Below are 13,679 nucleotides of genomic sequence, written 5' to 3' on the forward strand. Positions count from 1 at the left end.
ATACGACAAAGCCAAATGCAACAAAGGTTGGATGTGAAATAGAATGAGTTTGTATGTCTTGCTAGTTTGTGTATTATCTTTTTGGAAAGATACTGTCATGTTAGTCATGAGGTATGGCTTTGCCATTCTGACGTTTATTGTTCCCTCATTCTTGGTTGAATTTGGTCTTCTTGACTTGGAGTCCATCGTCACCCATAATTGTGTTAAACAGCTTAAATATAACTGAATAAATGGAATTAAGTCTGACAGAAATGATTATGTTTGAACACGTCTACCGGTCCTGTGAGAACCGGCAAGATAGGATTCTGTGTTGAGCATGAGCCATGATTTACTACATTTCCCAGACTGCATCGGTGCGCAGCCGCTACTTGTCACTGCTGTCGCTCTCTGCCTGTGAGTGCCCGCGGTGAAGTGGTCCAGCATCCCTGCGCAGGCAGTGGGGCTAATGTAGATGCAAAAATATCATTAGAAAATATGTAATCGTGGAGTAAGTTTTCGGCGTCGGCAGCTTGAGATGAGGGAAGGACAACATGGAAGATCGGATTTTGTGTTGCGCCCCAGTGGAGCACGGACCGTTATATTGCGAGAAATAATGCGGAATATTCCCCCCTGTAGGTGTTAACGCAGAAAATACAAGATGAAGAAGCAATTCAATCGGATGCGACAGCTCGCCAACCAAACGGTGGGAAGGTAAGCAAAGCCTTTTCTGTGCGTTCAACTCGCCGGGCTAAGTGAAAGGAAGAGAAACCCCTGATTAGCCCCATTAGGGTGCGATTATGCCCATGCAAATATAATTAAAGCTTTATGTTATTAGCCTAAATGCAATGGAAAGATAACAGAGAATGCAATTGCTCTATTTCAGATGCACAAAAGAATACTCCATGTTCACAACGCCTTTGGTTCTCCTACGCGTAATGTCCATTGGAACAGGCTACCGCATAGGCAGCGTGTAGGCGCATTGCCCCAGTACAACCTGCCCACGGAAATCCATTAAATATAGACAATCGCAGTGTCACAGACACAGCACTGACACTCCCCTTCTGTTTTTTAGATGAGGCACCACCCGTGGAGTATAAAAATCAAGCATAAGTGGGGATACTGTGGGATTAAATGTACCTCCTGTCACAGAACCTGTCAATAGGTGAACGTGATGCAGACGGATGCGGTGTGGGGCTGCGACGTGAGGGAAAAAGGAAAAAGGCGCAATGTTTTCATTACGCAGTAATATCAGCTGTGAGCTGGGAAGCACCTCCAAGGCGTGGGTTACCAAGTGCACGCATCCTGAAGGTCGTGTAGAGCACCTGGAATTCATCTTGCATACTTTTTAAATCTTATTTAACTGCATCTTTAACTAAACACCTCTACACAGTTTAAACCTGATAAAATATCTAAAATTAGTGTTTAATGAGTGGTTTCACGCCCCTTTTCCCTGCATCTATCTGAAACCCCCTCCCACTTATACAAAAAAACATGTTTTATGACCTTTTGCACAGGTCCTATAGCGGTTATCACTGCCCCCCCACCATGTTCAGTTTCCTTTCAGGGTGGTGAGCAGCTTGTCAAGCAGCTAGGCAAGGAGGGGTTCTCTGCTCTTTAAGGGAGGTGGAGGTGTGAGGGCCATTATTATTACAAGGCTGCATGAGTGTCATACACTAAAGGGAGGGGGCTAGGGCTGGGCGATGCACAACAAAAACCTCATCACCCCTGCAAACAGTCTAAATTGTACAACATTGGCAACATTGGCAACATGTCTGCACATTAAGATTGTGAAAAAACTTTCAGTGATCAAATCTCCATTATTTTAATGATTAATGGAATCAAAAGCACAGAAATTAAACCATCTTTACTCATATTTTAACCAAAAGAGAAGAATGCCAGCTCTGGCTTGTGCCATCACAGCTTTCATACCAGGCCTGTGTACTGTATGTTACACTTTACTGAACAAGTGAGGTGAGTTTCTGTATTAATGCCAATCCAGTCTCACTGTGAAATCTTCAAACTGTGTGATTGTCAAGGGTTTATCTTCTGTGTGACATATATATTGCTCTCTTACTACCATGTATATGTCTATTTTGATGAAGAGATTCATGCAGCTCATGGAAACTAGTCATAGTCTGCTACTGCTAAGATTATCGGGACATGAGAAGCACTATGATGCTTGTTAAACGCAGTGCTCAGGCATGTCTGATCCTTGATTGTTCAACATGCACACTGAAATGAAGATCAAATCATAATGCAGCAGTAACACAGTCACCTGTGAAATGACTGTAAACTGCACAAACTCATTGGTTAGTATTGGACAAGTGGGTGCAGGGTGCAGGGGTTTCCCCTCACTTCTTCAAATGTTCCCAAACCTTTTTTTTTTTTTTTTTTTTTTGCAAATTAGACACTGTACAGGAGTTTGCATGCACTTGTTGATAATTATAGACAAGAACTCCATAATAAATGTTTTTTTTAATTCATATTTTCAGTGATGTGGCATCAAACAGGTGTTGATATCATTTGATTTTTACTTTGAAATAAATAACAGAAACAGTTAAAATAACTGCACACTACTGGGCATTAGCAAAGCATTTACAAAGTGTTGATAAGCATTTGTCTAATCTAACATGCCACTGTTTCAGATATCCATTGCATGGGATATGTTTCACATTCATCTAAGAAACCTCCCATACAAAGCATTTGGGAAGGGCAGGACTTCTTCAGAACTTCTTAGAAGATGATTGGACAAACGTTCTGTCACTTTCATTAAAGGCAAATCAGAGCGACAAATCAAAATGAGGCAGTTGGCATGCACAGCTCCAGTAGTAACCCTGTACTCAGCAGGAAGGCGTTGCCATACTTTATGAATGGTGGAGCTTGTGGGTGGTTAAAACTCATGCCTAGCCAGTCGGGTGAAGTGCACAAACATCTCCACCAAGAAAAATGTTCAGTGTGCATCTTCAGTCTGTTTAATGAAGAAATTTGGCCCAGTTCTGATGAAACTGTCACTAACCTATAGCGACATCAAAGCTGATTGATACCCCAGCAGCAGCTACTGTATTTTCTTGCTTATAGCACAACTAAACCCCACCTGTAACTATCGCTAACTCATGCCGAAGCAGGTTGGGAGCATAGCAACATCTTTGCTCTTTATTCTATGAAAACTATGGTCCAGTTCTGATAAAACAGCTGTTATATTATAGCTAAATCCCTGCTGATCGTTCTTAGACCTGACCAATCAGTGTCATTTGATGATAGACATGGAATTTGGCCAATCCAACAGCTTTGCAAGGTTAGCATTAGTAAAAACTTAACTGATCATTAATGACGCATTACTGACTAACTGATATGTTATTTAGAAACACAGCTACAAATGCTCTATTTATTGATTAATAAAGCATAAATAAAGGGGGATTGGTTAGGGTTAGGTAAGGATTACAACCGCTTTACTTATGTGTCAATAAAGTGTGCAATTATCAATTAATAAATTACATTAAAAATAATATTTTATAGATGATTAGCTAAGTATTTAGTAATGTTGACTTATTATTTTCAAATGCTTTAATAATGCTCAAAATGTTTAGTTAATATAATTGATATAAATGAAATGATAGTTCCCCTTTCAACTAAACATTTCAAACTTATTATCTTGTGGTCAATAAGCATAGTGTTAGTGGCTCTTACTATAAACTCTTTTTTCTGGCATGGGCCTGGCATCTACTGTATTCTTTTCCTCAAATTAACATCATATCATTCTTTATCATACTATATTGATAAAACTGAAGTTGTCCTACCCTCTATTACCTTTTAAAATGAATCAAACTCATTTTATTGCCCAGCCCTAGAAAGAACACACCTTACAGGCCAAGTTTGTGCTATCAGGCTCCTTTTTGTATCTCCAATCATTTTTCTGTGAGTCATTAGCGCTAGTGTGGGTGTGATTCTGGATGTATGTGTGGGCAGGCGGGCTGCCGGCACAGCCTTATTTGAATGCACCTCCCACATGTAATGCATGCCGGTGCAGTTGTGAGTATAATATTCGCCTCACACTTGGCTGTTTTCTCCAGCTGTCTGTCTTAAGATCAGGAACAGCAACCTACTGAGGTGGTCTGTTCGTATACCACAGAGCCATAATGAGCAACAGTATTCCCTTGAACAGTATCCGGATCACTCCCCTGCTAACGGTGCCTACTGTCAACAGCAAAGACTGCCACTCCTGCACCTTTGAATTACAGCATAAAAGGAAATTAACATCAATCTAATGCCTATATTTTTTAATGCTGAATGTAAAGTGGTTTGGTTTTTGGTTCAAGGCAAGAGGTAGATGGTTTGACCCTCTGGTGACCTTGAGTGGTGTCAATCGTTCATGTCATACTATAAATGAAGGAAAAGAAGAACTTAACCATTTCTCGCAGCATGAGACATCTGGGCAAGTTGGATTTCAAAGAATAAGATGACCACGTAAGGCTTTTTTGAAATGAAAAGGAGCAAAACATTCTACACAAAACTAAAACATCTTGGCCCTGCAGTTTGTCCATTTTTGAGAAAATTGCACATAATCATGTAACCGTAAGGTGTTCTGGATAAAATGGCCCATCAAAGGTGTTTTTATGTTGCTGAGAAAATAAAAGTCTGGAGGAGTATGAGCTCCCTTAAGGTCAGCATGCTGTTTGTGGTTATTACATCCATTTTTTTTCTTCATCGCCCTCTCTTCTACTGATAAATTGAAGGTGGTGTTGTGCCAATGCAAACAGCTCTTTCTCATGTTTGTATCTTTAACATAAGGGGTGACTATGTTCCTTTACAGCACCAGCCATAAAGGACAAATAGTCACGTATTTATTAAGTATATCACTCCTTTACATGCATGTCTGTTTTGATCCACGTGTCCTTGCATCAGTGCCTTGATGTGTTGTTGTACAGGTCAGTGGGCGGGGTCAGAGTGATGCATGCACATGTGCAGATTAATGAGGCATACTCATGTAAACACATTCAACCATGGATGTCAGAACAGAGATCCCTTTCAGTGCTGCATGATTAAGATAACTAAGCATTAATCAGAAACTTGCCACATATCTTACTCTGATCAGAATTGGCTATCTGTGGTTTGTGGCATACGTGAGCTTGGACATTCAAATATTTCCCGCAGGACTTTGCTTTCATTTTGCAGACCCTCCATATTGAATTAATGAGTCAAGCTTTCTTTTACCTGGGAAGTTTTTGAATCTGAAGTGCACTTTAACTCTGATCCTCAATGATGACAGGATGAGTTGTCTTACTGCTCAAAGTATGGTACAGGCAGTACATTTTTATGTCTGTAAAAAGATTTTTTTACTGATGCTGAAAGCTAGCAACACGTCTGACGAGCCAAGATCAGAACACATCTCTGCTGCACGAGTTTACCAAGCAAGTAGGCAGAGAGGAAGATGCCAGCAGTGGGTTTGCCTTGCTCCAAGGGGTTAATAGTGAAAATGTACTTATTCTCATTTTTTAAATTGTGATATCAAATACTTTATCTCTATAATCTCTATTTATAGGCTGGCTTTGTTTCCTGGTTGTCTCATACTTTCTTTGCTCATGCAGCTTGAACTGCATTCGCCACTTCAGGCTTTAGACTCAAATTTGTGGTTTGAAACTGATGCCCAATCTTTTTTTTTTAATTATTATTATTTTTTGATATCTAGTGCATTATCAATATGAGCTGGATATATCTTCTGCACACGTAAACAGTAAAACTCTACAGGTGACTTGGTGGAGAGAGCTAAAGCTGCTGGATGGAGAGTTTAAGCTGCAGCTGCTACAGACTGGGCTGACTCATGCACAATACAGGTGATCGTATTGGGTGCTATGTTTAAGAGGAGGGCTGCCTGAAACCCGTGATTTGTAAAACTCATGTATGCGTACTCCATATAGTGTGCTTTACGCCTAAATATACAGACAATGACCCCAAAGGTCAAATGCAAGGAACTGCACTATTTTATGGATAAAAAGCTGATAAGCTTCCTGTAGCCACTGGGCAGAGGATAATATTGTAAGTTTTTTCACTATTAAGCAGCTTGGAATACGTGTTTACTGGACTCACAGATATAACAGGACTGATCTTGCATATCAAGAAATAGTTGAAGAAGTTGGCCAACCAGAAAAGCAGTGTTTATATGAACATTTGAACAGCTAAGCTAAGAGGTTAAGCTAAGCTAACATGTTTAGCTATTCAAATGTTCATTTATATGTCAGTCCAGCAGTTTTTTATCTAATCATCCTTTCCAATCGATAAGTCCTGATCTATTTTTTATCAAAGTTAATCTGACTGCATTTCATATCAAGCTGATAAATTTGACTCGTCCTCACCTGTTCTCTATAGATCTCTCCAAAATTGACCGCAAAAGTTCAGTTTTTTTCAATGTACTCACGGCACATTCTGGATGAAAACATTATGAACGGGAGGAGTTTCACAAGCAGGCCAGATAACACAGAGATTCACACAGGAATGAATGGACTTCTGGCTAACTTACCTCTTTAAAAATACATATGTGGAAACAAGGGGTTATTGTGTTTCTGGTTTTCCTCTGTTTAACAGCCCCGTGTACGTGCTAATTACACATAGACTGTCGCTGTTTACAGTGGGGGAAATAAATGCTCAGAAAGAGCACAATATATCTACATGGTAGGCAAGAATTTGCCCGCAATTCTTAAACAAAAAAGGTCAAGTCAAGAGTAACCTTCATTTTAAACATGCTAAACCACGTCAATCCATGCAGAATAGATAGATCCATACAGCCGTAAATGTGCAAAGTTTAGCTGGTACTACAACGCAATGCATGGATTCTTGATTGTAAATCATAAATATCATATCAACATCACCTCTCATCCTGTGATACAGGCACCAGGTCATCTGAAGGTCACTGCGTCACAGGATGAATATAGCACCATTGATGAGGAAAAGTTAACTTTGGAGATGAAAATGCATCCTTTGTAGTAAACGTAAACATTTTAACTTCATGACTTACTTACCCATGGCAGAAGCTATAAAATGATGGTATCATGTGGAAATGAATGGCAAATCAACCTCAGGGTGGCAAAATAATCTTGTTCACATACTTTTCCTGCACAAACTCGTAGTTTTCCTATAAATGCTTCGTAAACGCTTCCAGTGTAAGAAGTCACTCATCAACATTAGGAGCAAAACCTCCGAAACGCCATCAATCTGAAACGCTTGTTCCAGGCAGAGAATTACCAGATCAATCAGCATCATTTGAGGAGAATTAGGTAGTAGCTACAGGCGTGGTCTAGTTGAACTGCAATCCTTTAAACAACAGCAACCATTACAGAGATTAGCATGGATGCAGCTATAGAAACAGTTTTATCCCATTATGCCTTACAAAATGTTCTCGTTAAAAGAAGACCAAATAAACAGCACTGAGAGCTTGTCTTGGTGGAAGAGATGTCATTTTGCTTTACCTGCTTCAGAAAGAGTTTGATTTATGTACTTCATTGATAGTGAGATAGAAAAATGAAAAAGAGGTGCCTGTTTAGCCCTGTATGCAGTTTACTCCCCAGGGTGGCACGTCTATTTTGTCATTTTGTTGGTGCCTGAATTGCTCGCAATTGATGTGACAGACAGAATGGTTGGCCAGTCGACCTCTAAGTTTTTTTTTTAATGTTCTGCCCTTCCCAAACAGTGACTAGGGGGTGCTTCCCACATGGGTGTGAAATATAGCCCATGCTGTGGATACATAAAAAAGTCTATCTGGCATGTCAGGTTAAATAGTCAATGAATTAAATTGTTTTCTTTTTGTTTTTGTAGCCATGGGACCAAAACAGGGGCCTAAGTTGTTGGAATTTTTCGAGCATTATCTCTGAGTTGAATTTCTGGCACTGTGACAACCCTACTCCTAACATTCCCATCATGCCTCACTCCTAATACTCCCTGTCTTTACTCCACACATCACTTGAGCTCCATTTTTTGTGAGGAGGAGAATGGCATTACAATTTAATGGTTGCTGAACACACCCCATAACCAGTAACCACACTGTGCTGACTGAAATGGAGATGGTTCGGTTAAACAGGCAGTTTTATTTTTATTTTTTTGTCGTATAAGATAAATTACAAAGCAGCAGTGTAAGCGCTACTCTTTGCAAATTCAGGAAAATTCCACAGATCACAGTTACGCTTCATGTCGTTGCCACTGAGGCATCAGATATACGTTTCTGCTGACTCAAGCTTCACCCATCTTCAGAGAGGAGTGAGGGTTACTCTGCTGGTTTGAGCATTTGACCTTTTGTAACCTTTTCACCCCTAGAGGAGCTCTTAACCCACTCCTCAGCTCCTTTAAACCAGCTCAACAAATCCACAGAAGCACTCTGCTGTATTGGAAATTATAAGACTTTGATATTAAGAGTCAGTGTGTGGGAGGATGAGCTGGGAACGAATCTTTTTCTGCATTGACAGCATTAACATGTGTCTTATATGTGATGGAGACTGAAGGTCTTTTTCAGTGGGGGGTTGGAGATCAGGTGTGCTGTGTCAGCATCCCTCTGCCTCTCCAAGGCTGCTGCCTGTGCCTCTGCTGCTGCTCCTCGCTGGGTGGGATTCCTGTCATGTGATCGAAGCTTGACCAATCACCTTTTAGTAGCAAGACTTCATACTGGAGGATGTGCAGCCATGCATACTGTATGGCTAAAAGAAGTGTGTTATGATGGAGCAGGAGAGACAGGAGGGTGTGAAAGCCCTCTGAAGAGCGAGAATTATTATGTCTGAGATTGTGCACTCTTTTGGGTTAAATGTGGAGTGTTGTTGGTGATGCTTATTCTATTCTTGTTTTTGTAGGTCCACCTTTACTGAGGTCTCAGGGATTTGCAAACCCCCTCCGTTGTGTTTGTTACAAAGCATGTCTTAAAATGGCTTTGTACTTTTTGTGCCCTCACACACTGAACCAGCCAGAGAAAGATTTTTCTTGCTTCAACAAGCTCCCACCCTCCCTTTCTTATGACCCATTTCTCTATTCCCAACTCTCTGCCCTATCTAGGTCTAGGACAGCCTGCTCAAAAAGTCCAGAACACAAGTCTGTAAGACCATGCAATTTAATTAGAAAACGTGCAGATTTTTAACCAGCTGTGTATCAGAATAATATCGATACTACATGCAAATGAACAATGTTTTACTCTTCCTGGGGTTGATAGGGGTGTTGAAGATTCCACTTGCTATCCCTTGCATTGGCAAAGGCAAAGATAGGTGATTTCCCAGGGCCTCCTGCACCAAGAGGCATCAACGCATACACAGAGGAATCTGCTTCAGACATACCCCATACACACAGAGGTTATTTCAATTATCAAGATGAATATTAAAAATTTAAATAAGGTGCACATAAAATATAAAATGACATAAAAATAGAGTTTGATAGTCCAAAAAATACACTGGGAGGAACCCCCTACTGAGGTACTATCATACCTTTAGGATTGTTTATTCCTATAAATTACACCTGGTCTTGAAACATGTTAAACTACTGAGACAAGGAGACATTGTTTAAGAAGAAGTGAGCAAGGGCTGTTTGCACACATTCAGATATTCCCTGTTACTTTTATTCTTTAAATCTTTTTCTTCACTAGATTGAGCAAAAAGGAAGAAGGGCTTCACAGCACTTTGCCTGGGGCCTCCAAATTTCTTAACACCCCACTTATCACTTGTAATCATTTATTTTGCCTTTACTTTATTATTTGCTATTTTATGTAACATTATTTCCGTCTCTGCTGAAGCTGTTGCAGGCTTAATTGTTGAACCGCATATCCTATAGTCAGTCTGCACTGAGCTGTCCCTGTGGTGAGGTGTTAAGAAGAAAGCCCCATTCATTTTTTCTCAACTAAAGGGTTTTCTGTATGTCTGGTGATGGGTCGTGCGTGAACGAGCCGGTTCAAAGAGCCTGCTCTTTTATGTGAACGATAAGAGCCATCTTGTGCCATTTCATATCATTATAACTATTACCAGTTTTATTTTTTATATAGATTGTGTGTCTTTGAGTTATTTGATTGGTTGGTAGGTATTGTCTTTTATCCTCTACCACAGGCACACCATGCATTAAGGGCTTGTGTTTGATGGTGTAATGTTTTATTTCAGGTGAGTCATAGCCCAGCCAATGAGCAACATGATTTTAGCTGGCCCACAAGGTGTTTTGGGGAAACAGTACATTTGGGTAGGGAAAAAAAATTGTAAAGTTAGGTCAATTTAAGCCAAACTGGTACCCAATGCAGAGCCGTTTGGGAGCTGAAAGAGCCGACTCTCTATGCCGAGGCGAGCCAAATGATCTGAATCACTGAAAAAGAGTTGTAATCCCCATCACTATACATTTCTTATTTCTGTAGAAATCTCTGGAGAAAGTGTCAAGCATTTCTGTGTCAATTTTGATTTGCTTTTTAGTAGTTTAGTGAAGGTTTTTGTCTTTTTAAATAAGTTATTCCTTTTCATTTTCTTCTCCATAGCCTTTGCACACCAGATGTAGGACTTTGTGCAAATTATTATCATTTTATTTCCTCTAGCATGCAGCGGGAAAATACAACTTTTGATACCAGCAACGTAACTTCCCTGTGCAAAATTGGATGGATATTTCATGAATGTAACTGCTGGAGTTTGTTAATGAATACAGTTGAATAAAAAAAAAATTAAAATGGCTTTTCTGTGATATAAAGTGTCTCAGATGAACAGTATGCAACAGAGGCTGTAGAGATGCTCGGCCTGCAGCCAGACCCTTCTCAAGATTAGTGTGACTAACACTGCAGAATTTCACAAATTTGTTTAGAATGTGCAGAATCTATCTGGTATATCCTGTCACTCCTGATAGGCATAGAAAGGCACGTCAAAATTAAGCGATTATTCAAATTTTCATGCTGTTCATTCTCATCGTCCTTGGTGAACAAAGGCTTTTACTTTGCTAAATGTGGCTTAGTGCTAAATGCTTAATGTTCGATTTTTATACAGAGAAAAAAAAAGTCTGTCTTTAGTGTCTGGAGATAGCATTGACTATAAACTGACTATAAGATTGATTGATTACAAGATTGCCTGTAAGAGACTTGACTTTCTGATGCAGTCAGTACATTTATTATGGTATTTTGGAACTTATTCCTACAAAAAATGGCTGTAATAGACTAAATTTGCTTATTTTGCTAACAGAAAAAAGATGTGCTAGAGCCAAAAGTGCAAGTCTACGCCTCATTCATCAAACACATGAGAGAGTACATAAGCACTACATTAACTGCAAGGAAAGCTCCCTCCTTTACCAGCAGCACTCCACTGGCAGAGTTTTCAGATGACTATTTTATTTTTTTTTTTAAGACTTATTTTGGGCATTTTTGTGCCTTTATTAGATAGAGGAGGACAGTGGATAGAGTCAGAAGCAGGGTCAAGAGTGGGGGTGAGACGTGCGGTAAAGGGCCTCAGGCTGGATTCGAACTCAGGCCCAGGCTCCCCTTCAGATGACTTTTTGACTACACCCTTAACTTCCATTTTTTTCTGTGCCTGCAGACAGAAATGCCTCTTGAGGGGCGGCCTCAGAATCAAAACATCAAGCCAATTCGGCTTTGGAGAGCACATCTTAGAAGAGCATGGCCAAATGTGGATGCCCATGACCTGTACATTTTTTTTGGCTTGATATAAAACCAGTTTTGATGTCGTTTGAGTTACGCTACAGTCGTAGTGAAGTTTAGAATTCTGGTATCATGACAGCCCTACATGAGATAAATGAGCACAAGACATGAAAAACAGCCAGCCTGAAAAGGCACCACTTTCTCCAGCCCTACACTTTTGAAAGATCACCTCCTCCACCGCCATACGTCTTCACACTTGCATCATTCACCTGTCTGATGATCACCAGTGTGGTAATAGAATTCTCCCCATTCATGCCTTTAGGGCAGGTTTTAGATCACCACGTCACGATGCAATTACCAGAAAATGGCAGCAATTTGTGGGCTGGGAGATGAGTGGTAGATGCTTTCTGTCTCCCTCAGTTTCTTCCTCTTTTCTTCCATACAACATTGTAAAGCAAGAAGTGAAGGCATTGAGTTCATATGCTGGCCTTGGAGTGACAAAAGACCCATAGAAAGAGTTTATACGAGGGGGACTTATAGGAAGTTATAACGGGACTGAAGGCCATCTCTTAGAAATAGAGCAGTGGTGCTGCTGTCTGGAGCCATTCACAAATAGGGGTGGAGATCTAGCCCAGTTCCAGCTAGGACTAGCTAACAGCTAGTCTATACACTTGTTTACCACAGAGTTGTGTTTGACTGCATGAGATTTGGAGTTGTGATACTCCGTGTCTATAGCGTTGCATGTCTGCAGAGGATTTCTCCAACCAGCGGCGCACGCCCTCGCCCACTGAATGAGGCATGAGCAGCTGGACACAAGGGATCATGGGAGAACTTTGAGTTTGCCCAGTTAGTATGTAAACAAGAACCGACATTGCTTTTCTGAAGTTGATTTGCTGTTGACTTTGATATTTCTGATGATTTTTGTTTGTTTCTTTGCTTCTACCATATGTGAGTAGGAAGTTAAAATATTTGTTTTTTTTAGAGAGGATGAACATCAGACATTCAAAATCTGTGGTATTTCTCCACTGTGCATATAATGTATGTAAGTATACTATCAGTATATTTGAATGATAAATCAAAGTATTGGAAGTGCTTTAATGAGTGTTTTACACATTTATATTAATTTTACAATTATTCTTATTAATTTAAAGAATGTAATTGTTTTGGCTAAAAATGTCAGAACTTTTTATTGACTGAAACTGGACTGAAATGTTTTTAATTATTTGTCAACTACTATAAAGGGTTAAAGATGAACAAAATACGACTTAGACTAACAAACACTTCAATGTGAGATTAGACTAAATTAAAGACCGCTGCCAAAATTTACACTGGTGCGTGTAGGATGTCGGCCATTTCACTGCTCATTACACTAAAAGAACAAAACTAACAAGTATGTCTCACTTTTTAAAAATTGGATAAGATTATAAAAAAACTTTCAGTCTGTGCCAGACTTAAGGTTTTTGTAAAAAAAAAAAAAAAAAGAAAGACTCTTGTTTGGAGGCAATTTTATTTCACAATCTAAAATAGAATTACCACTTCTGTTAAAATAGAGCTTATTTATCTACAGCCAGCTGTACAACTTTTCTATGATAATAGACAAACACTGATAGCAAAATCAATAAGGACTAGAAATATTGAGATGTTAGATAAGGTATGAATATCACTAATAATTTACAATCTCCATCTGTACAGATTGTTATGCCGTAACAGAGCATAATAAAATTCTATGGTTGCAACTTTGAACTTGCACATTAAATCCATAATGGTGTTACTGGTGTCCCAGTCTGTGGAATCACAATGCTTTCTGGTGTTGTGGAAGTTCAACAGCAGGATCTCCACAAGGGATGTAACAGTATCAAAATCTAGCGTTACAATAGCTGCTTTTCCATTACCCTTAAAAATGTGCAAAATCTAAGTAGCCAATAAAAACTGTTAATGGAAGCACCTGAATTTTCAAAAAAAAATAAAAAATCCTCTCAAATATCTCTAAAAAGATTTTACTCTCTCATTGAGAGGTTTTTCAGACATTTCGATAGAGAAATATATCACAAAAGTGGAATGGAAACACTTTTTCAGCATTTACACGCCACAGGACGTAACATAAAGTGTCACATGACCAGTTCAC

The 13,679-nt window shown here is 39.5% G+C and overlaps 1 protein-coding gene across 6 annotated transcripts in view; it reads left to right on the forward strand.

The window, feature by feature from the left end:
- Nucleotides 1–387: 387 nt before the first annotated feature.
- The window catches only part of arhgap44a (Rho GTPase activating protein 44a), a 64,634-nt gene continuing 51,342 nt past the window's right edge, over nt 388–13,679 (forward strand). For all 6 annotated transcript variants that reach the window (XR_005991365.1, XM_041777638.1, XM_041777640.1 and 3 more), the window contains exon 1: nt 388–690. Coding sequence is in view for 5 of the 6 variants with exons in the window: in XM_041777638.1 (XP_041633572.1) it covers nt 638–690 (53 nt within the window). In the remaining variant the exon portion in view is untranslated. The remainder of the gene's footprint in view (nt 691–13,679) is intronic.

The sequence above is a fragment of the Cheilinus undulatus genome, linkage group 21, assembly GCF_018320785.1.
Source record: "Cheilinus undulatus linkage group 21, ASM1832078v1, whole genome shotgun sequence".
NCBI lineage: Eukaryota > Metazoa > Chordata > Actinopteri > Labriformes > Labridae > Cheilinus > Cheilinus undulatus.